At 66.1% G+C, this 26418-nt stretch overlaps 1 protein-coding gene across 9 annotated transcripts; it reads right to left on the bottom strand.

Annotated features, from left to right (window-relative positions):
- Positions 1-2011: 2011 nt before the first annotated feature.
- C1QTNF1 (C1q and TNF related 1) lies at positions 2012-21214 on the bottom strand. 9 transcript variants are annotated; one of them, XM_045835936.1, is made up of 4 exons: positions 21121-21214; positions 6554-6715; positions 4120-4259; positions 2012-3564 (listed from the first exon to the last, which is right to left on the bottom strand). In XM_045835936.1, the coding sequence occupies exons 2-4, from the start codon at positions 6700-6702 to the stop codon at positions 3014-3016; spliced, it is 840 nt and encodes a 279-aa protein (XP_045691892.1). In that variant the 5' UTR covers positions 6703-6715; positions 21121-21214; the 3' UTR covers positions 2012-3013. The 9 variants fall into 9 exon arrangements, with proteins under 9 accessions (XP_045691892.1, XP_045691887.1, XP_045691888.1 ...); XM_045835931.1 differs by lacking the exon at positions 21121-21214 and adding an exon at positions 20643-20830 and having other exon boundaries at positions 6554-6718; XM_045835932.1 differs by lacking the exon at positions 21121-21214 and adding an exon at positions 20643-20830.
- Between the last annotated feature and the right edge of the window lie 5204 nt (positions 21215-26418).

Below are 26418 nucleotides of genomic sequence, written 5' to 3'. Positions count from 1 at the left end.
TTGCGGCTGGTGCTGGTGAGGTCATAGCTAGGAAACTCTTGCCTAATCCAAGGTCACGGTCATTTACACCCAGGCTTTCCCCCAAGGATTTTATAGCGGCGGCCCCCGCACGTGGGCCCCGGGCCAGTTCAACGAGTTCATCTTCGTACGTGGTGTGAGGTCGGGGTCCGACCCCACCCTCTTCCCCGTGGAGATGTCTAGTTTCTGTTCTTACTTTCTGTCACTTTCCGTGTCTTTCGTGGTCTAAGCAAGAAGGTTCCACTTTGTCCCAGTTCCTGTGACCCAACGCCACGGCCACTGTGCCCCCCGCGCCGGGGGAGCCCCACAGGAAGCGACCCTGAGCACGGACACACTGCCACGGTGGCCCCCGCCCGGGACCGGGCAGCGCCCTCCTCGCCGCTCCCACCCTCGGCCGCAGAGACCCCCCGAGAGTCCTGGCGCGAGCAGCTGCTCCCTCTGGCCGAATCATCGCCGTCTCCAAGGCCTTCTGCCGAAACACTGGCGTTTGCGTGGCAACTGGTTCTGCCAGGCCTTTCCGCCCAGGGCGGCTGGGCCAGTCCTCTCCCGGCAGGGCCGGGACACGGCGGGAAAGGGGCCTGCGAAGGTCAGGTGCCCCGGGAGGGGCTCGGAGGGCGCGGACGACTCGGGGCCCAGCACACCGCTCTCCCGAGGAGGCTGGCGTCCCCGTCGCCCTGCCGTGAAAGTCCCGGAAAGTCCTCCGGCAGCAAGTGCCAGGTCTCCCCTCCCCCCGCCCCCGAGTGGGGAGGGAAAGCTGGCGGGATGGGGGCAGAAGACAGGGCGGGGAGCAGGGGCTTCGGGGAGACCGCAGAAGCTGGGGGTACCCCGAGGGGCTGCAGGTGCGCCCCAGAGCAAACACGGCCTCTGCTCCCACGTGGGCATGGCCAGCAGTGGGACAGGGGTCACTCGCTCCATGTCACTGTCCCCGGAAGAGGGAGCTGGCGGGCACCTGGGCGAAGCTGACACTGTCTCCCCACGGCCCTGCGGGGCTTCCACCCCGTCCCGCTCCCCGCTGTGTGGGAAGCAGCCCCCCGTGGGGGCCCGAGACACCCTTTGTCCTACGGCCAGCGGGACTGCGGTGTCAGCGGGTTCCGGCCCGGCCCCAGCCCGAGGCTGCCCAGGCTCACCACCCCAGGACCGGGCAGCAGAGGGACAGCATCTGTTGGCCAGCCTGCTGGCCCCAGAAGAAGTAGGCACCTCCCGAACCGCCTGCTGCCAGCCGTGGGGGGCCCTGGCGGAGGACCCAGCCGGCCCGCGAAGGGGAGAGGCATCTGCCCTTCACCGCTCAGACCTGAAGGGGGCTTTCGGGGGGCAGGGGGGGTCTTGTCGCTGAGCAGCAGGTCCTGTATGTAGGTCCCGCACACAGGTCCCGCACGTGGGCTGAACTGTGTCCCCCTGTACCTGCCAACGTGACCTTGTTTGGAAATAGGGTCTTGCAGACATAATTAACTTAAGGATCTCGAGAGGTTACCCCAGGTGAGGGCAGGCCCCACACCCATGGCCCGTGTCCTCAAAAGAGGGGGGGTTAGAGAGAGAGACACGGGGAAGGAGACCTTGGGAGGACAGACCCAGGCAGAGACTGGAGGGACGCAGCCACAGCCCACGGGGCGCCTGGGGCCCCCAGGCCCTGGGAGAAGCTGGGGGGACCCTGCCCTACAGGCCCGGGGGGCCGGGCAGGGAGGAGCACGGCCCGCACTGGGTTTGCCCTTCCGGCCTGCAGGACTGTGAGACGGGTCATCTCCGACCTGCGAGCCGGCCAGGCTCCCGGTGGCGTGTCCGACAGCCCCAGGCAACGGACACGGCCGTCCAGGCCCACGTCCCGCCCGACACTCAGAGGCCGAGGAGCGTGTGAGACGTGTCCCGGGAAGAAAGAGGCAGCTCAGGCCGGGCCTGTGCCTCGGGGGTTCCGCCGCCCCGGGGCCTCCCACAGGCGGCGGGTGGGGCGTGGGGGCGGGGACCGAAGGGCTCACAGACCAGACGGAGGCGGCCTCGATGCTGAAACTCAGTTCCAAGTTTAATGTTTTCTGAGAGCGCGGCGTCGGGACAGCAGGAAGCGGCAGCGGGCGCCCCCGTGGGGCGTGGGTCCCAACGTCTGACCGGCAGAAGTCCTTCAGGGGGAGGGGCGCGGCGTGGCCAGGCCCCGGGTGGGTGGAGGCACTGGTCAAGGCCAAGGCCCCCTGGTGGTGGGCGGGAGGCCTCCTGGAGGGGCTCAGGCAGGCAGGAGAGGGACCGGCCCCGGGGGTGCGGGGGTTCCTGAGAGGCAGGAAGGGCCGCCAGGCCAACGTGGGCCGCAGGCCACAGCACCAATCGGGGCAGCAGCCCGCCTGCCCGCCCGGGAGAGGGGGCTCTGGCCCCACCGGTGGGACAGGCCCTCTCCCCGGTGTCAGGGGCTGAGCCCCACGGGAGCCCTGAGACAGGCAGAGGGGAGCCTTCCAGCCCTTCCCGGCTCTCTCCTGCTCCTGCGTCGTCGCAGGAGCTGGTCGCAGGCCTGAGGGGGGGCGTCGGGAGCTGGAGGCTGAGCCCTCTGGGATGTAGGAATCTGAGACCTTGTGCTGGGGGGAGGGGCACGGTTAGAGGAGGTGTCATCTAATCCTGACGGCCGGTAGGAGGATCACAGGTGGCCGCCGCCGCCCGTGGGCGACGAGCTGAGAGGAGGGACTGAAGCTGATGCGGGGGGACAGGCATGGAGGCCACCCCGGGGTGCGTGGCTCTGCCTGGGCGCTACTGAGCTTTGCTCCCCATAGGTTCCCCCACCCCTCGACTTTGTCTCCGGAGACGGCAAGTCCTGGAACCGCACGGCCATTTCTCCCTCCCTTCCTGCGAAGGGCCTCGTGTCGAATGCCAGGCTGGGGACTCGGGGACCGGGGCAGCCCGGACTGGGGCAAGAGCTGATGGAGCCGGCCTGGTGCTGGACCTCAGGGCCGTCGGCGCGGGGCGGGAGTGGGGGGTGGGGGGGCAGCCCCCGGCGGGGCCGCGGCAGGCGGGGGGCAGGCGGCTAGGGCTCCTCGGCGTGCTTGACCAGGTAGCCGCTGAAGGTGATGTAGGTGTCAAACTCGTCGCTGAAGACGGCGTTCTCGCGCTCGCCCTTGAAGAGGCGCACCCACACCTCGTCCTGCTCCCGCAGCTCCAGCATCAGGCTCTGGCTCTGCATGATGCTGCGGTCGCTCACCTGGGCGTACAGGATCACCACCTCCTGCTCGTTCCGCATGACGTGCAGGTACGTCTCCTTCTGGTTCCAGGTGTGCACGTTGAGGCTGAAGAAGTAGATGCCGGGCACGTAGCAGTAGAACCTGCCCGTGAACATGTTGAAGTGGCCGTAGAGGTTCACGAACTCCGTGTCGAAGATCACGGTCTGGTAGTAGTGGTTGCTGTGCAGCGGCTTCTTCCGGCCCACGGAGAAGGCGGCGTAGTAGGTCTTGCACCGGTCCCCGGGGGCCCCCACGGAGCCTTTCTGCCCTTTGGGTCCCACGTGGCCCCGGACGCCCGCCGCACCCGTTTTGCCGTATTTCCCCTGCAGGCCCCGCAGGCCGCGGTCACCCTTCTCACCTGAAAGGGACAGGGAAACGCGTGGCAACAAGCAAGCAGACCCAGCCTCAGGGGCGGTTCTATTTCCGCCCCGAAGCTAGCGTTCTTTTTTCCTTCTGGAAAGTCCCCGCACAGGGGGCTGTCCACACGCAGCAGGTGGGGCGCCCAGGCCACGGCCCACTCGGAGCAAGTGCAGGGCTGCAGGCGTTGGCGGGGCGCTGGGATCCCCGACCCAGCCGCCGCTCTCCCCAGTGTGACTTTGCTCGCAGGCCACGCCCGGTTATCTGCTGTGGGCGGGGCCCCGCGTGCAGACGGCAGGGGGCGGGGCAGCACCGCGCCTCCAAACTCAGACCCCAGAGGCCTGCCCTGGGAACGCAGGTAGGCGAGGTCCAAGCTCCCCTCTTGGAAAGAGGCCAAGAGCCCCGGAAATGGAATCTCCTCTTCCTGCCCCTGTGAGGTCAGTCTGCCTCTGCCCTGCGCCCCCAGGGGGCCGTCATGGCCCCCTCCTCCGCCCTACTGGGTCGCCGCAGGCCGGCCCCCGGGGGGGGGGGCGAGGGCCCTCCGCCGCGCCCTGACCTTTCAGGATGGTGATGTTGATCTGTGGCACCGGCACCGCGGTGTACGCGGGGGCACCGGGGTCACAGCAGCGATAGCACCGGGAAGCGGGGGCCTCCTCGTCCTGCCGGGGGCTGTACTTCTCATGCTCCTCCTCGGCCCTAAGGGAATAAGGACGTCGCAGTGAGAGCCCCGCGCTGCGGGAGCCGGGTGCGCACGGGGCTGTGCGAGCCTTCCCGCACGGAGCCCCGCGGGCTTTTGGTGAACGCCGGGACCCTCCGTGGGGCTGGTTCCTGAGCCCCCTGCCCTCTCTAACAGCGTCAGTAGTGGTGGAAACAGTCGTAACGTGAGGGTTCTGGGCCGCTCGGGGGAAGTCGGCCCTGCGGGGAGGAGGTCTCCCCACGCGTGAGACGCGGCAGCGACTGGCCGTCCCCTTCGTGCATCCAGGATTCTCGAAGATGCCCTGCGAGGCCGACTCTCTGTGAATGAGAGGGTTTGACTCCATCTTTGGGGTCCGTTCGGGCCGCAGCCGCTGGAGGCTCTAAGTTTACAACCTGGCGTGGGGAGACCTGCTCCTGGGCCGGGTGGAGGGTGACGGCCGCGTGCTGCCCCCTTGTGGCAACGCGGCTGCACTGCAGTACGCTCGCTCGCTTGCTCGCTTGCTCGAGGCTCGGCACCCAGGCTCGGGGCTGCAGCGGCCAGACCCCTTGGGGGTGGTGGCACAGCCCCTCTCAAAGGGCCAGCTCCCCATCCAACCCCACTCCGGCTTGCAAACCCCGGCAGTCCAGGAAGTGGATCTCAACGCCCTAAATGCCGCCACCCACAAGCCCTGGTCTCTCAGATGGACCCCTGCCCACCCCACCCCCAACTCCCACAAGGAGTCTCCACCCAGAGATTCCACCAGCCCCGTGGTGTGACGGCCTGTCACTGTCACTTTGCCCCTAGAATCTTTTCTTTCCAAAGCTTCCTGGCACCACCGGTCACCCCGAACGGAACTCTCAGCCTCATGCTAGGTGCTTCTCTGGCTTCGCTGCTGCCTTCCAAGGTTGGCAGCGGTCGGAGGACTCAGGCCCGGCCACACGCAGGTGGCTCCAGAACCCGCACCCCTGGGCCCTCCTCGTCCGTCTTTCGCGGGCCCTTGCCTTGGTGGCTTCTCCCCTGGAATGCGTCACCCCCATGTCCATGCATCCTCCTCTCTGCCTCCCTCGGCGTTCTTTCTAGAAGTCTGCTAAGTCTGGACCTCTCCTGGGACTCCCCCGGGAGAGGGGGCCCGTGGGGGGGGGGAGCTGCTGCCCCGGGAGAAGGTCGGGGAGGCTCAGGACAGACCCTTCCCCACCAGCCTCATCGCTTCTCCCAACCTCCTCCCTCCAGCCCCTGACCCTTCCTCCCCAGCAAAGAGCCCTCAGGCTGCCGGGTGCCGCGGGGCCCCGCCTACAGGTGTGCTGCCCTGGCTGCCGGGGCGGCCTTGCCTCCTTCCGCACCTGGGAGGCTCCCACCTGTCCTTCAAGACACAGGCGCCCCTCTGCTTCGTCTCCCCCGGCACTGTGGGCCCCCGTCACTGCGTTGGGTCCTGTCTGCCCCCACACAGCCTCAGAGTCGCTGGAGGCCAGGGGCGGTGCCTAGCAGAGGGCCAGACCAACCATGGGCACTCAGTCCGTGTTTGCTGAATGACAACACGGAGGAGGAGGCCGGAAGGGCAGGGGTGGGGGGTGTTACAGACTGCAGGATCCCATGCAGTTCCCCTGAAGACAGCCCGAAGCCTTGGGTATCAAGTCAGCCCGGGGCTCGGAAATAACGGAGAAACAGAACACCGGCATCGGGCTGTCACCCGGGTGTCTCGGGCCTCACGTGTGATGCATGACAGTCTCACGAGGCATCCCAGGCATTCTGTGTGTCCCTCCAAATCTAAAACATCCCAGATGGCCCGCCTGCCGCCTGCATCGCCACCGCCGTCCAGAGGAATTCCATAACTTTTCCAGGAATGCCGTTCCCGTCAGCGGGTGTCGACCCTCCTGCCCCGTCTTGCAATTTGACCCAGAGGTCAGGGTCATGGGGCCCAGCCCTGGGTCCGGCCTCGGCCCTGCTCCCATTTCCTGGAAGCTCAGCAGGCCCCCTCAGAGGACCAAGCGGGAATGGAGGCCCTGGAGGCTGGCGGGGGGGGGGGGGGGGGGGGGGTTGCTGTGCCCTTCAGTCAAAGCTGAGGCTGCAAAGCCCCGCCCAGATCCCCATTTCTCGAGGGTCAGAACGAGGCTGCGTCACTCCCGTCAGCCTCCGCCGAGGTGAGAGGGGAAACGCCTGCCCGCCAGTACCCCCAGCTTCCTCGAGGGCGGCCCCTCGGCCCCGATGCAGCTCCTCCTCATCTAGAGGGGCAGCGCCACCCCGGGGTCCCAGCTGCCGGGACCCCAGGCTCCGCCCGGCCACGCTGGAGCTCCGGCAGCCGCACTGGCAGCCTCACCTCTCCGTGTGGTCCAGCGGCGGCTCCTGGGTCCCCTCCGGCTCCTGCAGGGGCCGCTGGTCGGGCGGCAGGTGGCCCAGCACCGGCCCGCAGGCGACGGCCAGCAGCAGGCAGCACGCCAGCGCTCGTCCGGGTCCGCGGGAGCCCATCGTCCGCCGCGCCCTGCTGGGAGAGGCCCCCGAGAGTGCGGGTGGGCGGGGGCTCCGCGGGGAAACACACGCGCTCTTGCACACTCATGCACACTCACACTCACGATCACACGTGCAATGCACATTCTCACACAGAACACACAGTGTCACAAGCCTCGGTGCACACCCACGTGCACAGGCACACCCACACAGATTCACATGCACACACATGTGCACACTCACACAAGCACGCACACACTTGACAAACTCACATACTCAAATACACTGCCATGTGCATGTGACACATCCGCACGCCCTCTGCACACACACCCACACTCACACACGCACGCACACACTCTCAACACAGTCGCGTGTACTCACGTAGCCCATGTGCCCGCAGCCCACCCCTACAGCCTCTGCCTCACCCAGCTGCCCGAGCCCACCCAGCCTCCCAGGAGCGGACCTCTCAGCCCCCGGGCTCCGGAGACGGTCACTCATCGTCCCTATTGGACAATGAGCAAAATCCCGGGTGGTCACTTTCCCGAGGCTCTGCCCAGCCTGCGCTATAAAAATGAGCGAGGCGGCTAGTGGCGGCACATTGCCCTGCGGCCACCAGGGGGCGTGCCAGTGAGTGTCCTGCGGCATCTACTGTATTTTGCCGTGCATAATGCGCACTTTTTTGCCTAAATTTTTAAATTTTAAAAAATTTTTATTGGTTTAATTTCAGATAATCTTGACACAAGTTTTTTGCAATCCCACAGAAAGGATATGGGAGTTAGTATTTTTTTTAAAGATTTTATTTATTTATTTTTAGAGAGGGAAGGGAGGGAGAAAGAGAGACATCAATGTGCAATTGCTGGGGGCTGTGGCCTGCAACCCAGGCATGTGCCCTGACTGGGAATCGAACCTGCGACACTTTGGTTCGCAGCCTGCGCTCAATCCACTGAGCTACGCCAGCCAGGGCTTTTCGCCTAAATTTTTGAGGGAAAAATCAGAATGTGCGTTATGCATGGGTAGTATGAATTCTGTATCTATATAAGGGTTTTTTAATTCTTTCATGTATTCTTATGCGGTAAAGGTGTAACTCTACAAAGCAATAACGATATCCATATGCAAAATAATACCCTGGATAGAATCATGATTTTGCTTCTAACTATAAGTAAATACAAAATTGAATTTAAAAATAAAATGAAAGATTTTTTTTTCTCCGAACGTTTGGGCCAAAAACGTTAGTGTGCATTATACACGGCAAAATACGGTAATGCAGAGAGACTGTCAGGCCCAGCAGTGCTTGGGCTTAAAATAGACCAAACCCCCCCTGGTGAGCAGTCGGGGTGGCCCGCCAACCAGCGGTGGCCAGTCCTCACCCGCCCCGTGCTCGCCATCTAACACTTCAAAGGACCTCTAGGGCCCGGGCCAGCCACCTCGCTGCCCGGTGAGAAACCGCAGCCCCGTCGGGGGTGGGGGTCAGGCAGTGACCGGGAGGCCAGCGGGAGGGGCAGGCAGCAGTCTCCGGAGTGCCCCGTCCGACCTCTCCTTGCGCTCCGCGGCGATGCTGGGGAGAACAGAACCGCCGACGCAGATTCCCGGTTTTGCACGTGACTTTCTGCCCAGACGAAGGCTCCTTGCGGACGCCCGGGAAGCTGTGGGCCCCTCCTCTCGTCCCCGTGCACGGAGGCCTGGCTGGGCACGGCACCGCCTTCTCCACCGGGCTGCCGGGGTGGGGGGGTGGGCTCTGCGTGCTAGGCCGCCATGCGCTAGGGGGCTCGCTGGTACCGCCCTGGGGAGACCCTGTGCCCAGTCAGGAGGACTCAAGGGGGCTGCGAGCCGGAACCGGCGCCTGGGGCGGAGAAGGCACATGCGACCCACCAGACTCAGGGCCAGCAAGGCTGCCCCCCCAAATTCCCTTCTTCGAGGTCACCCACATCTCTGCGCGACCCCCACCCCCTGCACTGCAGGGGACTAGCTGGGCCCCCACCTCCGAGTTCTCTACCAACCGAGCATCCGGGCCTGGAGACCTTCCCCCAATGACCGAGGCCCCTGGGAGCAGCCCTGCTTAGAATTGTTACGACCTCCCTCCACCTGCCAAAGGTAGCGTGAATGTGCGTGTGTTCGTGTATAAAGCGCCTGCTAAAACTCTGTATACCTACCGACCTACCCTTTATCTCTCAGCTCCTCGGCAGGGCTCGCCCGGCCCTCCCCCCTCCCCCTTCTGCAGCTGCACACACATCACCCCTCACCCGGTGTTCCAGCTCCCTGCCCCTCGAAGTTTAACACACACACACACACACACACAGACACATCGCCTGGGAAATCTTGTCCAAACGCAGACTGTGCCTCGGGCGGTCTGGGGCAGGGCTGTGAGCATCTGCACTGTCAACAGTGCCCTGGGCGCCGCCCACCCAGCTGGTCTGAGGACCACACACGTGCCAGGTTGCAGCCACACCCCCAGTGCCTGGCCCGGGGCCAGGCTGCCGGCTGCCCTGTTCCCCCCACTTTCCCTCCCACCCCTGCCAGGACCACCCTGTCTCCTCCTCTCTCCTTCTAACAACCGGGCGAGCAGGACCCAGGACCGTGGGCACCGGGCACTGCTGCGGGGGGCAGGCAGCGGGTGATGCAGACTCCGCCCCAGTGTCGGGGTTCGCTCTGGGAGCCTGTCCTCAGTGATCCCCTGACCCCCGTCACAGGCTTCAGGTGACCCTGCGGCGACTCCGCCCAGGAGACAATGTGCCTTCATCGTCCCACCCCGTTTACAAACGAGGGACCGGAGACGAACAGAAGTAGAAGTTTTGATGAGCGCAAGACTGCCCCATTTTTGAGTGCCAGGGAAGCAGGGTGGGGGTGGGGGGGTCTGAACTCTTATCACATCAAAGTCTTGCCGGGCCTGCAAGACCCAGCTGGCACCTCATATCCCCCCCCACCCGCCCCCGTCTTCCCGGACCCCCACTGGCCGGCCCTCTCCCTCCCCCTCCTCACGCTTGCTGTTCAGGTGGCCTCATCGGGGCCGGGTTCGGCCCGGCCTGTGAGGTTCCGCACAGCCCGTGGTACCTCCTCCGGGCGGGGGGACCCGTCTGCTCACCTCGCACCGGCCCAGCGCCCTGCGGCGCCCCGACCTGGGCTGCCGCTCGACCAGTGTGTGTCAGACTGGGTTCCCTGAACTGGCTGATCTCCCTCTCCGTGCTCCCTATTTTTCCTTGGCACCTTAGTAATTACTTGTTTCTTTTCAATGCCCAGCTTGCCTCCCTTAAAGAGCAAAGAGGCTTTCCTTTCTTTAAACTTTTCTTGGGGACGGGAATCCAATGCATGTTGGAAAAGCAGGAAACAATGACAGGAAGTGAAGAGCTCCCTTGGGTGTCTCCGTCCGCGGGATGTCTCAGCCTCGCCCCGCGGACACTGGGTGGGGGGGGCTGGGCCGTTCTTTGCCGCGGGTGGCTGTCCCCGTCGCTGCGGGGTGTTCAGCCGCGCCCCTGGACTCTGCCCACCAGATGCCATCGTCACCCCCCCCCTTGGGACACGCAGAATATCTCCCAAGTCTGCCACATGTCCCCTGGGAAGCAGACGCCCTCCCCTTCCTCGTGGAGAATCGGTGCTCCGCCCCCCTTCGAAGCGCCATTTTCCAGGTCTGCCTGTCCCTTTCTAGCCTGGAAAAGGCGTTTTCTGTACCTTGCTCAGAGGAGATGCCGCCCAGGACGCCGCCGGCGTGGGGGTGACGGTGTGCGGAGGGGGGGTGGAAGCCTGTGATGGCCCAGCGAGGAGCCGGAGGCGTGGGGCGGACAGAGCGGGGCCGGCGGGGGCCGGAGGTCCTCCCCAAGAACCTCCTCGTGGGAAGCCAAAGCAAACCCAGAATGAGACCTTTCCTTCTTCAAAAATATCCTCAGAACCATTTTGCCCTGTCTGGCAGCAGAGTCAGCACCACAACTCTGTGTCTCTGAATCACAGAATTGCCCAACCTCCAACGAGATTTGGCCCTGGGCCGCGACGGGCCATCTCCACCAAAGACGTGTCCCCCCCCCGGCCCTTGGGGAGAGGCGGCCCCCAGGAAGGTGGCTCCGAGAATGCGCCCTGCTCAGCACCGCAGGTCCGGGAAGGCAGCCCCCCCGGGGAAGCTGGCCCCACGTGGTCCGGCCTCCAGGCCACTCTGCGGTCGAGGCATCTGAGGTCAATTCCAACATGACTCAAGCTCTGGGCGGGCCTCTCCCCGGCCCCGTGAAGATGTTCATTTGCCAGATTCCACGGCAATCCCACTAACGCCCGTGTCCTCCCGCCTTGCCCCTCTGACCTGCAGCCCGTCCACCCTCCTCTCCTCACCTTCCCCGCCAGCCCCCATTTCCACCGCCCCCCGCAAGGAAGGGCGCCCCCCACTGCAGGAGGAGGACCCCCGAAAGGGGCCGTCGGGCCGACGGCGGGATCTGGAGAATAAGGGCGGACGCCGGAGAACGCTTTCCGGTTAACGGTTTCTACGCTTCCCAGACCTGCGTGGGCCGGGGGGTGGGGGGGCGCACGCTGCAAGGACACGGTGCCCACAGGCCCAGCCAAGTGCCCCGCGGCCAGCAGGCGGTCCTCTCCCGTGGGTGCTGGCCCCGCCCGCGTGCACGCGGTCCCGCCCGGTCCTGGCAGTCACCGCCCAGAGCTCGGGCAGCACATGTGCGCACGCTGTCTTGGTGCCGCACCCAGCCCAGCGCCCTTTGACGAACGCTTTTTCCAAACTCGCTTCCCCCTCTTCCCCAGCCTTCCTCGGGCGGCCGGCTGTTCCGGGAGGGACAAAGCCTAGAACCTCCCGGGACTGGCAGCCGTCAGGAGGACGAGTCAGCTGCCTGTGCAGCTCGTGAACGCTCCCTTGGCAGAAAATCCGACTCGGGCCTGGCTCGCCCCATGCCCCGGCTGCACACACACACGCACGGCGTGGCGGCGTCAGGGCCCCGGGGTCAGCGACTGCTCCACGGTCTCCCGGGGATCACCGTCCAGCGCTGACCGGATGGCCCACCTCGGAGCGGCCAACCTTGAGCCCAGACCATCCCGGTGCTGTCCGTCCGGGATGATGGCCACGAGCCACCTGTTGCATCGCCAACGACACTTGAACCGAACCCGCCATTCTGCTCTTCTGTCACACTGGCCAGGTCCGGAGCTCTAGAGAGCTGCCCACGGACGGCGGCTTCCACGTTGGAGAGGCGGGAGCAGGGCTCCCTGGTCATCGCAGAGAGCTGCCCCGGACAATGTCCTCGCAGAGCGGGGCCAGCGGGGGAGGAAGGCGGGGGTGGCCACGGAGGGCAGCCAGAAACCTGGGGGTCCTTCCGGCTCCTTCCTCTCTTGAGCCCACGACGCTGACTCGGCCACCAGCCCTCTGGGCTGTCTCCAGAAGGTCTCTTCTTCCTGCCACGGCCCGTGCTTGACACTTTCCCTGTGTCCCACACCTCGGGCCACCCGATGCAGATATCTCTGGCTTCTAGGGCCTGGACATGCCCCCCCACACCACCAGATTTTACTTGCATCCCCCAAGGGAGCTCGGCCGCAGGCAGGACCTTCTCCCCCACCTGAGGTCTTCTAGGTCAAGGTGCAATTCATCTGGACCTTCTAGGTCAAGGTTAAGCATCCAGTCGTTTCTCATTTCACAAGGCATTGGTGACCCCCCAACCACACCCCCGCTCCCGCCCCCTGACCCTCCTCACTGCCCTCTGACCTGGGGCGGAAACCTGAGCTGCCCCCTCTGCTCGGACACCCTGGGGTGCCCAGGAAGGAGAAGGTGTCACGTGGGGGCGTCCCTCTGGCCCCGGTGACAGTCAGGAGTTTCTTCTGCAGGAGCCGTCCGTCCCACTTGGTGTCTGCGGACCGAGCTCGGGCACCGGGCAGGAGGGAGGCCCCGTTCGATCACCGACCAAGGATGCCCTTCCGCACCGCGTCTCCCCGTCTGCGGCTGGGCGGCCCGGCTGCTCTCGGACCCTCCGCCCTCCCCCAGGCTGGTAGCCCCAGGGCCGGTGCCGGCGGGACCCCTCCTCGTCCGAGGGACGCGGGGCTGCTGGAGGGGGCGGGGCCGCGGGAGGGGGCGGGGCCGAGTCGGGCCGCACACGCGGCCACTCCCCGCGCTCTCTCTCTCCAGGAAGCTGCTCTCCGGCCCCGAGGAGGAGGGTTTACTTTTTCAAGGTTCGGGTGTTTATTTCTCTACCCTGGACCAGGCACAGAGCCGGGGCTGCCCGGGGACGAGGAGGGGCCTCCTTTCCCCCGTGGCAGGGAGCCTGGCTTGGGACAAACGGCGGAGGAACCAGGGGCCGAGACCTCCCCCCACCCTGAGACATCTCCATCCTCTCCTCGGGCGGCCCACGGCCGGGAAGGGCTCACCTGGGGCAGCGAGGGGACGCGGTGGACGTCCCCGCCCGGGCCCTGCAGACAGGGGGGCCACATGGGGGCCGGCGTCGCGCCTCCGAGGGCACCTGGCCAGCCGGCCCGGCCCCTCAGCGCCCGCCCGGCCCCGCGCAAACAAAGGTTCCCTTCACGGGGCACTGTCCTCGGATCACCTCCCAGCTGTGGGCCCCGGCGGCAGCTGGCCGCGGCTCCGAGGACCGTGAGGCAGAGGGGGCAGTGACAGCCCGGGCTGCCCCGTGAGCCCGCTCCGAGGGCAGCCTGGCCCGCGACCCTCGGCCCCTCGGCCGGGACAGCCTCGGGTTGCTGACAGCTCCCCAGACGGGGAGGAAAGCACCTGGGGCTCCAGGGCCTGCGCCCCCCCCCATCCCCTCAGAAACCGGCGTCTCTGGTTTTCTGGGGTCTGGGCATCGCCCCGGCGCCGCACAGCCGTCTGCAGAGGCAGCTGGACAGAAGACGGACTCTGCCCCACGCCCACCGCCTTCCGGGCCAAGGATGCCACTCGGCCCGGCCCGCAGCCGGCCCCCCGGCGCAGCCCGGCCCCGCCTGTCCCACCTGCTCCGGCTGCGGTCGCCCACGACCCTCAACGTCCAGCCTGCTCTTCCCCCGTCATCCGCAAACGCTGTGGACGGGCTGCCCGTGTGCTGCCCACGGCCTCCCCGCCCTGGCTCCACCGTCACCCGCTTAGCGACGGGGGCTGGTTAAAGCGGCCGAACTAAAGGACATGGAGACCTTCTCGGACCGCTCCCCGCCCCGGACGGCCTGGTGGGCAGAACACTCCCCTCTGTCTGCAGAAAGTCCTGCCGGGCAACTCTGCCCTGGACCCAGGTCCCCACCCATCCTGTGGGCATCTCTCTGCTCTGTCACAGGTCTGCAGACCCGGGCTAACTGGCTGTCTTCCTCCTCAGCGCCCACCGCACCTGCTCCTCCCCCCCGCAGCCCTCCCTCGTGGAAGTCAGTGCCACACACACGGGCCCCGGCCTCCCGACCCCACGTGCCTGTCGCCTCCGACCCACCCCCAGCCCCCCCGACCCCAGGGCTCCTCTCCGACCGACCCACCCCCTCGGCCTCACCCCCGCTTCTGTCTCAGCCCCTGGCCGCCCCCCACCCCCCGCCTCCCCTCGGGCCGCCCAAGTCCTCACCAGAGGCAGCTTTCAGGACGGCGGCTCCGGACTCCACCCCGGGCTGGAGTGGAGTTCTGCGGGGATAAGGGGTCGTGCAAACCCCCAGCTTCTCCCCCCCCACCCTGCCTGCCTCACCTCTGGCCCCGTCGTCCTTCCTGGCCCCGCCCCCCCACATGTCCTTCCCGCCCGCCGTCTGGGGGTCACTGGAAGTCCCCAGCAGTCATATGATGGCCGAGTCCTCTGTCTCCGTCTCCCGCCACCCCCTTCACCGAACAGGCCCTTCAGACCCCAGCCCGATGCCACCTCCTCCGGGAAGTCCCCTCCCTGGCGTCCAGGGCAGGACAGTCGATGACGGCCGGCTTCCTCCTCTCGCCAGCCCCCTCCAGGACCAGAAGCCCCCCGGAAACTCTAGCCCAGTCTCACTGTCCGCCATCTCCAGTGCCCGGCGGCCAGCCAGCATCCACCCCACCCCCCGAGGTCCCTGAGGAGCAGCACCACCTCCCCTCCAGAGGCCTCCAGGGTCCCACACACTGCGCTTCGGCCTCTGGCCAGCCTGTACCCATCTCTCCCTCATTCAGGGCGGGTGGCCTGGGGGTGGGGGCGGGGACAGAGGGAGGCCGGGCACACCAGTAAATGTCACAGGAGCATGGGATGCTGGCGCGGCCACCGAGAGGCCCTGTCCTCGGATGCCCGTCTCCACTGCACTGGGAACACCGAGGCTTCAGGAAGAGCCCCGCCCACTGCCCGAACCAGCCAAGGCTGCCAACGACCCCCCACCCCGAGGAAACAGTGTGACCAAGGGAACTGGGGTGCACCCCGCAGACAAAGCGCAGCCCAAAACCAGACGGAGCCGGGCAGCAGAGGCGGAGGCCCCTGCTCCTGTCCGTGGCTGGTGCAGAGCCGGGGCCGGGGGGGCGGCGTTGCTGTGGGCCAGGCCGGGCACTTCGACAAGCCAGTTAATGGCGCCGGCGCGGATGGGGCGGGGCCAGTGGGGGGGCGCTGTGCCGGCAGCACCCACTCGTGGCCTCCGCAAACAGACGCTCCTCCCCGACGTGGAGAAGCGAAGAGTGCGAGGCAGGTTGCAAACACGCACACGGAACTGCACGTCCGTGCACACGCATGCACACGCCGTGGCAGAGACCCGGAGACCACCCGCCTGGCCGCGAACGGGCCGGCCCCTCCGGGCGCCGGAAACTCAGTGGGCGCCGCGCGCTCGCTCACCCGGGATGCTCTGGGCCGCGGCCCTGCAACAGCCGCCTGTGTCTGCCCGTTAAATCCTCATCATTCTCCCCTTGGGACGACGACAGAGGCCCCGCCCTGGGGCTGAGGGAGCCTCTTGTTTATTCCAGGGAATCCGACTCCATGTGCGGGGAGGGGGGGCTCCGGGGCGCGGGGGCCAACACGTGGCTCGAGTGGAGCCGTGTGGTCCCCATGCATCGGCCCAGAGCTGATGCCCAGCGGGAGGGGACACGACCTCTAGGAGCAGGGACGTTCGTCCTGTCCTGGGCACGGCACTCGCGGTGGCACCTGCCACGGCAGGAAGCTGCCTGCGGCTCCACAACCGAGGGCTGGCACCCAGCGCCGGAGCCCGGCAGAACACCCGTGGGAGTTAATGTCCAGGGGCCACCCCTCGTCTGAGAGAACCCCTCCAACGGACCCTGCGGCCCGAGGAAGCGCCCACCGGGGGTGGGCCGGGCCCCGGGCACGCTGCTTGCGTCACGTTTCTCACCGTGACAACCTTCGGTTTCTCCAGTGAGCAGACGGGGCCGCAGCGAAGGAGCCCCCCCTGCCCCAGCCCCACGAGGGGGAGGGGCTGCAGCTCAGGTGGGGCCCAGGCGTGTCTGACCCTTCCCCTCGAGGGGCTCCAGACCGAGGGCAGGGGGGACGGGCGCCCGGGTGGCCTGCGGGCGGGCAGCGCCCTCGCCCGCTCCGCGGCACCTGCACGTGGGCGGTGGGCGGCTCCCCGCCAGCGGGGCCCTGTGCTGGTCCATGCGCTCACTCACTCACTCACTCACTCGTCCAGCGGGCTGCGCAGTGCCCACTCCCTGCCAGGGGCTGCGGTCTCTCCAGGGGCGCCAGCCCGCCGGCCTCTTAAAACACACCCCTGGAGTTTCAGCCCTCCGGACTGAGGCACGGCATCGCCAAGAATACCCCCCAAAATGTCAGGGGAGTGGGTGGCGTGGCCGTCGAATGTGCATTTCCAGGGCCCTCACGGCCTCTGCGGGGGGCACAGGAACCGCACTGGTGAGGGAAGGAGGGGAAGGACCACGTTGTTCAAGGGTGGCGGTGGCTTTGTCCCACTGCCCAGGTCCTCCGATGGCAGAAGCTGATGGGAAGGCTGTCGGGGGGGGTCTGCCTGGGTGGACCCCCTAGCGGGGGTGCCTGCGGAGGAGACCAGGAAGCAGGAGACCAGGGAACCGGACAGAAAGGGGGCAGGCGCCGGACTCTGGCCCCGCCCCCCCCACAGGTGCCTCCCCACCAGCTCAGACTCACAACTACACCTTCACGGGGGAGGGACGTCCTGGTGCCCGAAGACCCAAGAGCCCCGCGGCCACCTCCTGCCCACCCCGGTCCAGCCATGTCTCGCCAGCTCCCACCTGACTGTTCACAGGGGGAAACGGCCCATGGGCTTCCAAGCACGTCCCGCGCCCCAAGCCCGGAGAGCAGCCCCAGAGACCCCCCAGGGTGGAGGCGCAGGGCCAGCCCCCAAGCACCCACCCTCGAATCCACCAGGGCTGACAGCTTTTCCAGGTAAGGTCCTTTTCTCTCCCTGGTACCCTGGGCAGGGGGTGGCCGGGAACCAGGGGGCCTCCCTAGGGCCAAGGTGCACCCCAAGGAAAGAGCCCAGGGCTGTCCCCTAAGTGGGGCTTTCCCGGGTGGCCATGGCCATGGCCGGCAGCAAGGCCGGACCCAGCCCAGGGCACTGAGCACTTCACTCGCTGAAGCTCCCCGGCCCCCGCGCCCGCGCTGCCTGCCGGCCTGGTTCCCTCACTCCCCGCCCGCCCTGCCCGCGGCCTCCTGCTGCGCTCTGCTCCTTTCCAGGAAAACTCCTCCGGGAGCCAGGTTGACGGGCAGGCCCTGGGCCCCGCCTGGCTCCCGGCCGCCCGCACGGCCAGCTGGGACAGGGCGGGACTCCCCAGGGGGACGGGGCCAGCCCCGTCCACAGCTGAGGAGGGGTCGATTCCAGGGGCCCCCGGGGCAGGCCAGGAACCAGGAACAGCCCGGGTGGGCGGTGGGGGCCTTCATGGCCCCTGCTCACGTTTCCCCGGCTTCGAGCCCAGCTCTGGAACGCAGGTGCGGGCAGGGAGGGGGCCTGCACACCGGGCCAAGAGCCACACCTGTGTCCCGTGCCACAGGCCTCTCTCTCAGTTGCCCCGGGGACAAGGACCCAGAGCTACCGATGCCCCGAAAGGGCTCACGGGCCCCTGTGGCTACTCACACCACCGAGCCGTCGCCCAGGGACAGGAGGGGGCGGGTCCCAGGCCGCAGGCTCGGGGAGGAGGGACAGGCCCGTCTGCCGGCCTTGGGCACGTCGGTGGGTCCAACGTGCAGAGCTGGCCCTGGCGGGCCAGGCACCCAGGACACACGCCGGCGGGCTCCCGAGAGCCCCAACCTCTGGGCCTCACCGTGCAGCTCTGGGGGCGGCCCCGGGGGGTGGGAGGAAGCACCCCGTTCAGGCTGGTCCACCTGGTCCTCTAAGTGGCTGGGAATCCCTCGCGCCGAGGGCGGGGCCCGGGAGGCACCCCGTCTCATGTGACTGTTCCAGGAGGCAGATCTCAACAGGGAACAAAATAAATAGTAATCCCCAGCCCACACGGTAGCTGTGCCACCACGATGAATCTTGGCCGTGGGCCTGGGTTAGACACCCCGGGGTGTCTCCTCCGGAAGCAGACGAGGCTGCTTCCCGAGGGCCCGCCGCTCTCCCCGGTGGCCTGGCAGGCAGAGCCGGGGGCCGGAAGCTCTCGGCCTTCCTTCCGTTGGCAAGCGGTCACCGCCAGCCCTCCCCGAGGGCCCCGGAGCCGCAGCCACCCCCCAGCCCCGGGGACAGGGACCCCCACGCACTGCCAGCCCCCGTGAAGACGAGAGCACAAAAACAAGCTCCTGTCCCGGGGAGGACGCCCGGCGGCACCACCAGATCCGCGAGATTCTTTTCATCTTTGTTTTGATGGGTGAAGTTCAATGCCAGAATATTTGGCTTGTGAGTCACGCTCATTACGGCCGGGGTGGCTGAGGGCGGGCGGGCGGGCGGGCGGCACCGGGAAGAACGGCAGAGAGAAGCATCTTCCCGAGAAGCTGTGCTGGGCCGCTGCCGCAGGCAGGGGGTGCCCGCGCCCTCCCCGGGGCCACGTCAGCCCTCCCAGCCCCCTCCCCCCCGCGAGGCGCCCCTCGAGGCCTGGCTGCACCTTCCTCGGATGGGGGCGGGGGGGGCGGGGCGGCGGCAGCGTCCTCCGGCTGGCGGAACCCACCCAGGACCTGCCGTGTCTCCCTGACCTGCTGGCTACCGGGGCACTTGGCTTCGCTTCTAGAGAGGCTCGCGGTGGAGAGAGGAGGAGAGAGCGCCAGAGGAGGGCACTGGGGTCCCCGGGGAGCAGAGCCCGGCCGTCCCTCCTGCCCCGCACTCTCTCTGGGAGCAGCGGGGGGGAGGCGGACACTGGGGAGCGAGAAGCTCGGGGCCCCGGCCTCAGCTCAGCCGGCTGTGCGTCCTCAGCCGCGAGCAGGTCCCAGCCCTTCCCTGGGTGCAGGGATGCCAGGCTGCGTCCCCGGTCCCCGTCCACCGCCTCCGGGGCACACGTGAGCCCCTCTGAGCTTCTCGGGGCTGGAAGCGCCATGGCTGGAACCGTTCACAGTTGCCGTTTGCTCTGGGCCTACTTGCGGGTCACACACACACACACACACTCACACACACACATACTCACACCCACGGCTGCCATTATTTTTGTCGCCACAGTTACTGCCGGGGTCATCCTCTCAGCTCTCGGGGCCGGAGGGACAGTGGGGAGGAGGGCAGAGAGGGGGCGGGTCAACCCTCCGCGCCCCCCACCATCTCCCTTGCACCTGCATTTTCTCCCTCCTCTCCCGTGGGCAGGGCCGCTGGGCAGGCCTTGGAAGGAGGCTCTTCCCGGCCACGGCAGGCCTCGCCCTGTAGCCCACGCCACGGTCAAGTGCGTCTGTCTGTGGCCTTGCCCGTGGGCTGGCTGCGCGCTTCCCCGCGCTATAAAAAGCGAAGGCCTCGCAGCCTCTGAGGACCTCATGGCCTCCCCCGGGACCCAGGACTCGGCTAGCGGCTGGGAAGACTGGGTTTCTCAGGACGCTCATTTTCAAAGCTCCGAGTGCGCCCGGCTGCCCGCGTCCTCAGGAACTAAGTGGCAGAGAGACAGAAGGGAGTCCCAGCGCGGTGGCCGCCTCCCTGTTCCGGTGGGCCGGGAGGGCTGCGGGCGCCCACGGCGCACACACAGGGCTGCCCAGGAATGGGCACGGCGGGGCCCAGGGGGGCAGGGCACAGGTGCCCAGGGCAGGTGGGGCGCACCCCTGCACCCGTGGGGCGCCCTGGAAGAGTGGGGTCAGCACACACGGGGTCGGCACACAGAGGCGCGTGCCGTCCGGGGGCTCGAGGGCAGCTCAGGGACTCGGCCCCAGACCAGGGGCCACTCTGGGCAGTGTGGACAGCCACGGGAGTGCCCCTGGGAAAGGGACATCACTGTTCCCTCTCCAGGCTGGACCCCCTCCAGGAACAGCGAGACTCGAGCTGGCGTCTCCTGGCCTGCGCGGGGTCCGCGTGGGCCACAGGCAGGACCGGGCTCGCCTGGCTGCCAGCTGATCCGGGCGGGGCCGGGGGGCTCCCCGCAGGTGCGGAGGGGCGGCGGGTCCTGCTCCTGTTCCTTTCACACCCTCAGAGCAGCACCAGACAGGAGTGAAGCAAGAGAGACGCCCCACAAAGCACAGGGACAGAGGTCCCGTCGCTCCTGACCGTGTCCGTCTGCCACAGAGCCCCTGCCCCCAAGTCACAGAGGGAGCCGGAGGTCAGCCCACCCCCCGCCCCCGCCACCCTGCCGCGCACTGCGGCAGGGAGAATCGAAGATGGGCACCGAACCCTTCCCGCCGCCGCTCCCAGCCTTTCTGCCCCTTTGCCACGGTGCCACCCGGGGCCCCTCCCACTGGGCTCCTGGCCCGCCCGCAGCTAAGGTGTCTGCTCGGCTCTGGCGCTCGGGCTGAAGCCGCGAGAAGCGGCGGGGCAGCGCCGGGTCCCACCCGGCCGGGTCCCCGCCCGGCCACCTACCTCCAGCCGGCGTCCTCCCCTCGGCCTCCGGGCCCTCCCAGCACCGCCTCCTACAGCATCTCCCCGCAGCAGAGCCGCCCCCGGGCCGGGCCGGGGAGGAACAGGCTTGTCGAGGGAGCGGGAGCCGGGAAGGAGGAAAAAGCCCTCCGGGGAGCAGGCTGGGAGGGGGGGGACCAGTGCAGGCAGCAGCCAGTCCCGTCCCGCACCTCGGTCTCCTCTGCTCCAAGTTCTCTCCCTCTCGCTCTCTCCCTCTCCCTCTCTCTCTCTCTGGCCAGAAGCGGAAACAGGGTTTCTCGAAAGTAAAGGAAGAGCTGGAGCAAGCAGGACAGCCGCGCGGAGAGCAGAGCCCAGCCAGATGTGAGCGGCCGCCGGGCCTCCAATGCCCCCAGTGCATTCTCTCCAAACAGCAGCCGCCCCGGGTTAACTGTGTGTGTGCCCGGGGGCAGGGAGGGCCGCGTGGTCTTCCTCCTGGACCCCTGCCCCCGGGGAGCTGGCCCGGGGCTGGGACTGGGGTGGCCACTCCGAGTGTCTGGAAGTCTGCCCCGGGGGTGGGGGTGGCTGGGAGCCCAGGACATGCAGGGCAGGGAGCCCCAAGTCGCCCCCTAGCAGGGGGTCAGGGTTCGAGGAGCTCAGGGGGCATGCGCAGCCCACTAGGGTGGGTCGAGTCCCTGGGCGGTGGCTGACCTGAGGCACGACTTCAATGAGGGCCACCCCCTGGGGTCCAGGGGCCCCAGAAGGTTTGGGGACGTCTGTGAACTCCGGAAGCAGAGTGCAGAGTCACACGTGTGCCCTGGGACAGCGACGGTCGTGGCTTCTGCCAGCTCCCGAGGTTGGAAACCCCTCGCTGGGGTGGGGGGGGGGCAGATTTCCCGGAGCTCAGTGTGTGTGTTGCTGGGGGGAAACGGGGAGGGGGGGGACAGGAAGGACAGCAGTGTTTCTCAGTCCCATTCCTTGACAGGAGAATCGGACGTCCTGCCCATCTTACACTCGAGTTCTTCCTCAACGAGTCCCTCGGCCCCACCTCGCCGCCCTCTCGCTGCCCCCGGGGTTCCCGGGAACTGTGCCCCCCACGGGGCTGGTCTCCACCCCCATACTGAGCCAGGCCGGCTTGTTCTGGCTTCTTAGCATGTCACGAGAAGAGATAGGGTCTGGCCAGAGAAGCGAAGCTCTGGTGTGATAAGAGTTCTCTTTCTTTGCTGCTTCTTTCTAAACCCTTGCTCCCACCCCTCCCCCACCCACTCTGACGTCACACCTGCCCTTTCCGTTTCCTCGTCAATCACTCCGCTCAGGGCCTCTCCCTCTGGCTACACCTGGACGGGACCGAGAGCCTGGGATGCTGGTTTGGGATGTTTGGGGCAAAACAAAGAGTCTGCAGCTCCTCCCTCCCCTGCCCTGGAACACCCTTCCCTCCTCTGCTCCCCGCAAGAAATCTAAAGCGGGGTGCGCATGCCCGACACCCCCCCAGGCACCCCTTCCTGCCAGGGCAGGCTGAGAGAGAACAGGGGAATGGGAGAAGAGGGGCGTTCTGGACGCGGTACAGCCCGTGAGAGCCCCGTGGCCACCCCAGGGAGACCCAGCAGCTGCCCCCGCTCGTGGCAGCAAAGGGAGAAATGCTCCCGTCCTGAGCGGTCTGGCCAAGTTCACGGGCTCGCCGACACGACGAAGCAGCCGCGAGACCATCAGAGACGCTGTTTCAGATGCGTCAGAAAGTCTTTGCTCCCCGTCCCTGGCCCGTGTCTGAGGCCCGGCCGGACTCTCGTCCCTGGTGGACTGGGGGCAAACCCCAGGAAACCCATCCACATGGGGAAACCCGGAGACAAGCCGGCCTGTGCCCCGGGCACGGCAGGAGGACCACTCCTGTCAGCGCGACCCAGGCCCGGCACAGGCCCTGGCCTTCCCCCGGGGCCCTGTCCCCAAAGGGCCTTGGCAGCGGGAGGCCAGGGGAGGGACACCACAGAGAAGCAGGACCTTTGTCCCCGGACACTGGAGGATCCTCCGTCAGGACGCTCGCATTTCCTGTGCTGGGGTCAGAAGCGGCCATTCTCTCACAGTCCGGGTCACACCGCTGCGTCCAATTTGTTTGTGCCAAGTTTCTGGGGGTGGGGGAGACTAGGGTGTCAGAGCTTTTTATATTTGGGGGGTTCGGAGGCGGAGGTGTCCAAGCTTTGGGCATCCCCGGGGCCACCCTGGAAGAAGAGTTGTCCTGGGCCACACATCAAATAGACTGGGACACGTCATCACCCAAAACAAATCTCATAGCGTTTTAAGTAAATTTACGGTTTTCTGTTGGGCCGCGTGGGGCCCGAGGGCTGCAGGCTGGACGCCCCTGGGGGGGATTCTGAAACTGCACATGCCCCCGCCACCCCGGAGGAGGGGTTGGCGGACCCCAGACAAAGCGCCAGCGGGCTGCTGTGGTCATCTTCACCGTAAGTGCCCTCTTCTCCCCTCCCTCCGCTGGAGCCCAGCCCCCCGCCCCAGGCCCAAGAGATTAGGGGCGGGGCTCCCCGCTGTCCTGAAGCCGAGCCGGGAGGGGGGGGGGAGCGAAGTGGGGCTCCCCAGGGCATCCAGGTGAGCCAGGGGGCTGGGGGGCGTGGCAAGCCCGAGGGCAGAGAGGGGTCAGGCCCGGCTGCAAGGCAGCCTTCCCGGAAGGAAGTGAAATGCGTCCCCCGAACGCAGAGCTGGCCCGGTCCCTAAATGCCCTCTGTCATCAACTTCATTTGCTGCTTTGACATGGTAAGCAGGGAAGATGGGACATTGCGCCGGCCACAGGCGGCCTTGAGGACGGCTGGGTTCCCTTCCGCGGCCCGGCCGCGGCGCCGCTCAGCACCAGGGGCGAAGGTTCTCGGTTCAGCAAATATCTTCCCCTTGGACGGAGTCCTGACCAGCAGTAGGACAGGAGTCATGGCAAAACGAAGCAAAACAAACAGCAACAGCAGGGACGGCTGAGGCCAGCGCAGGGCCCGGGGGAGGTTTCATCAGCCTGGGCCGGGTCGGAGGCCAGGGCTCACCGAATGATGAAGGCCCCGCCCCCCCAAGGTCTTTCTTCTGGGCTCCCCAAGGGCCGCAGGCCACGCCCACCCGGGAATTCCCTAGCAGCTCACACCTCCTACCCCAGAGGCCGGGGGCCAACCCCCAAAGTCACCGGACTGTTCCCAAGAAAAGGGCGGGACGTAAAGCCCCGAGACCCGGGGGAGAAGGACGTTCCCGGAACCGCGGGGGGAGCACACCACGTGTCCCTCGGGGCTGCCAGTTCCTTCTCTCTCCCTGGGCACGTCTGTTTTCTCTTCGCTGCAGAAAACTATGTGACCTTGGTCCTAGTCTGGGAGCCGTGCGGTTCCCGATAAGCAGCCCCGGACCTCAGCGGCCCTGGGATTTTTCCCGCCGTGACCCCAGCGGTCTGCCCCTTCCCAGCTATTTCGGGCCGGGCTGCCCAGGCGTCCCACAGGGGCAGAGGCTGGTATGGCAAACTTCTGGATTCCTTTCCGAAGGGTGGCCACAGGCAGGCTCCGATGGCGGGTCCCACTGCCAAGGGGTGGGGGTGGGGCGGCCTCCGTGGAGCTTCGGAGAGGGAGCCGAGATGGAAACTTGGCAGCCGGGCCCAGCCTCCCTCCCTGGCAGCTGGCCCACCCTCGTGGCTCCCGGAGAGCGGTGCCCGCGGTCTTGGGGGTTTGGGGCAGGTGGTGCTGGCGGCTGGCGGCGGCAGAGACGCAACCTGCTGACGTCCTGCGTTCCCCGCCTCGCGCCTGCAGAAGACCCCGCCTGAGGGGCACCAGGCTGTCCTAGGATGTGCCCTCTGCCTGCTCCACGCAGAGTCAGGCGGCCCCGGGGGGGAGGCCACGTCTGCAGGCTCACTTCCTCCAGTCGCGGGCTCCCTGACTCTAATCGGGCCGCGTGGTGCCCGTGCCTCGATTTCCCCATCTCTCAGCGTGTCTGTCCCTCTTTGGGCGAGTCCTTTTTCGGACTTGCAGTTAAGACCGAGATAGGCAGAGGCAGGCGGGTTAGGCAAAGTTTTCCTTAATAAATACAGTGGGAGGGCCCCCTGGTGGACGGCGCGAGGCTAAGCACTCCACCCTGCGGTGAAGGAGCCGGCGTGAGTCAGCGCGTGAACGCGTAACTCCAGCAACGCAGCGTGGGCCTTTCCTGCAGAGCCGCGGACCAGAGCAGGGCACTTCTGCGAGGAGGCCCTGGTGAGGCCTCCCAGGGCGCAAAGGAGACTCGGAGAATGAAAGTCACCGGGAAACCCACGAGTCAATGACCGCCGAGTCACGGTTGACGGCGGGGAGCCCATTTCCCAGCCGCGTGACCGGAAGTCGGCCCCCTGGAGGAGGCGACACCCTTGGACACAGTCCTCTTCTCCAGGACTTCGTCCCACAGGCACACTCACAGCTGTGTCCGCACCGCAAGTCCAAGGACGGGGCCTGAGGCCTTGCCGTAACGCGGAAGGATCGCAGATGCCCTGGAAGGGCATCGCCGGGCGGGGGAAAACGCGGGACAGTCCCTCCACGCGGTGGGACACCACGCCGCTCCTCAGAGAATGCAGAAGCCCCGGGGAAACGACGGGGTGGAACAAGCTACACTGGGAGGTGAAAAATTACGAACGTTATTGAAAGACATGCTCTAAAAAAAAACCCCCGAGAAAACGGAAAGGCAAACTGTGTTCTTGGGTGGAAGAGCCATACAAACCTCAGTCCTGGCCCAGCCTCTCTCCAGATGGAAAAGAATTCCGTTCAAAATCCCAAAAGGCGGGGTGGCCGGGATGTCACCGCGTGGGGGGCGGGGGCCTACAACCTGTGAAGGTTTGTCATAAAGAGGTGCTAATGAGGACAGTGGTGTCGGAGCAGGTATGAACTATTATACCCACACAGTGTAACCAGAAGCCCCCATCGGGGGCGCATGTCCGGAAACTGAAGCTATTATTAAACTGGCATTGCACGCGTATCGGTGGGGAAGGGACGGACTATTCTCCAAACACAGCACGGAGATGTCTGCCATGTGTGGAAGAAGAGATACATGTGACCAAAAATGTAAGAAAGGTACACCTTGCTCGGTGACTGGGCAGCTGGAAGACACCTGGGCCGACATGCTGGTGAAAAGAACACACCTGACATTCATACACCCAATCCTGTGGGGCAACAGGGTCTCTCCTCCACTGCACACGGTTTTGTTTCATTTTTGTAAAAGTGATTATAGGCGTATACATTGTTCAGGGTCACAATGTTCAGGATTGTGGGCACCTCTCGGGGTGACAGGCAGTTGGGAGCCAGGAGGAGCACCTGAGGGCTTTCAAGGTCAAAGGGTTCATGTTTCATTTTCTTAAGCTGGAAAGCATATAAAGATTTAGGTATCTTAGCAAATGAAAATTTGAGTAATTGAAAACAATGATAGTAATATCTGGTATATGGGTGGAACTCACTTCACGATGGGAAACAGAAGTGAATTTCAAAAGAGGTTTGTCCTCTTCTACACCCCCCCAGTGCAGAACTGTGTGTTTAGCACATTGCCGTCTGGTTCTGAAAAAGGCAATTTAATGTATGTGTTTATGATTTGTTCGTGTGCCACCAAATATCTGTAAGAATAACCGCAAGGAACTAGTAGCAGTGACTGCCTCTAGGGAGGGAATGCAGAACAGGGAGGGGGGGCTGTTTCTCGCTGTGCGCCATTTACATAATTAGAATTTTTTGTGTGCATCTGCTACTCTAATGAAAGGCTCCCGAGAGACCCAGAGATGTTTGCACGCACGATGGGAGGCTGCTGTGTGACACCCAACACTACCAGGCTTTCCCCCCAAGACTTCTAACTGGAGCACCACTGCCAGACTTGGGGGTGGGAGGCAGGAATGCCTTTTACCATATTCCATTAAAATAGCTCGAGCGCTGGAGAAACGGGATGGATCAGAGACCCTTATTTGGGAAGGGCTTTGTGGACTGCCAAGTCAGGGGAACTTCCGCCCAGGCCGCTCCAGCGGCCTGATCTTGGCTTTCG

Source organism: Phyllostomus hastatus, unplaced genomic scaffold (genome assembly GCF_019186645.2).
Source record: "Phyllostomus hastatus isolate PE091 unplaced genomic scaffold, TTU_PhHast_1.1 phas_contig_210, whole genome shotgun sequence".
Classification (NCBI taxonomy): Eukaryota; Metazoa; Chordata; class Mammalia; order Chiroptera; family Phyllostomidae; genus Phyllostomus; species Phyllostomus hastatus.
The sequence above is the reverse complement of the archived record's forward strand: the minus strand, read 5'-3'. Positions and strand labels throughout refer to the sequence as shown.

What these genes read in the sequence shown, in the direction of transcription:
- C1QTNF1 (XM_045835931.1), bottom strand. Translation starts at nt 20,830, where the DNA reads ATGCACTGGGGGCATTGGAGGCCCGGCGGCCGCTCACATCTGGCTGGG. An exon ending in TTGGAGCAGAGGAGACCGAG is followed by an intron (nt 6,719 to 20,642) that starts GTGCGGGACGGG and finishes GGCCTCTCCCAG; the next exon opens with CAGGGCGCGGCGGACGATGG. An exon ending in CCGCTGGACCACACGGAGAG is followed by an intron (nt 4,260 to 6,553) that starts GTGAGGCTGCCA and finishes TTATTCCCTTAG; the next exon opens with GGCCGAGGAGGAGCATGAGA.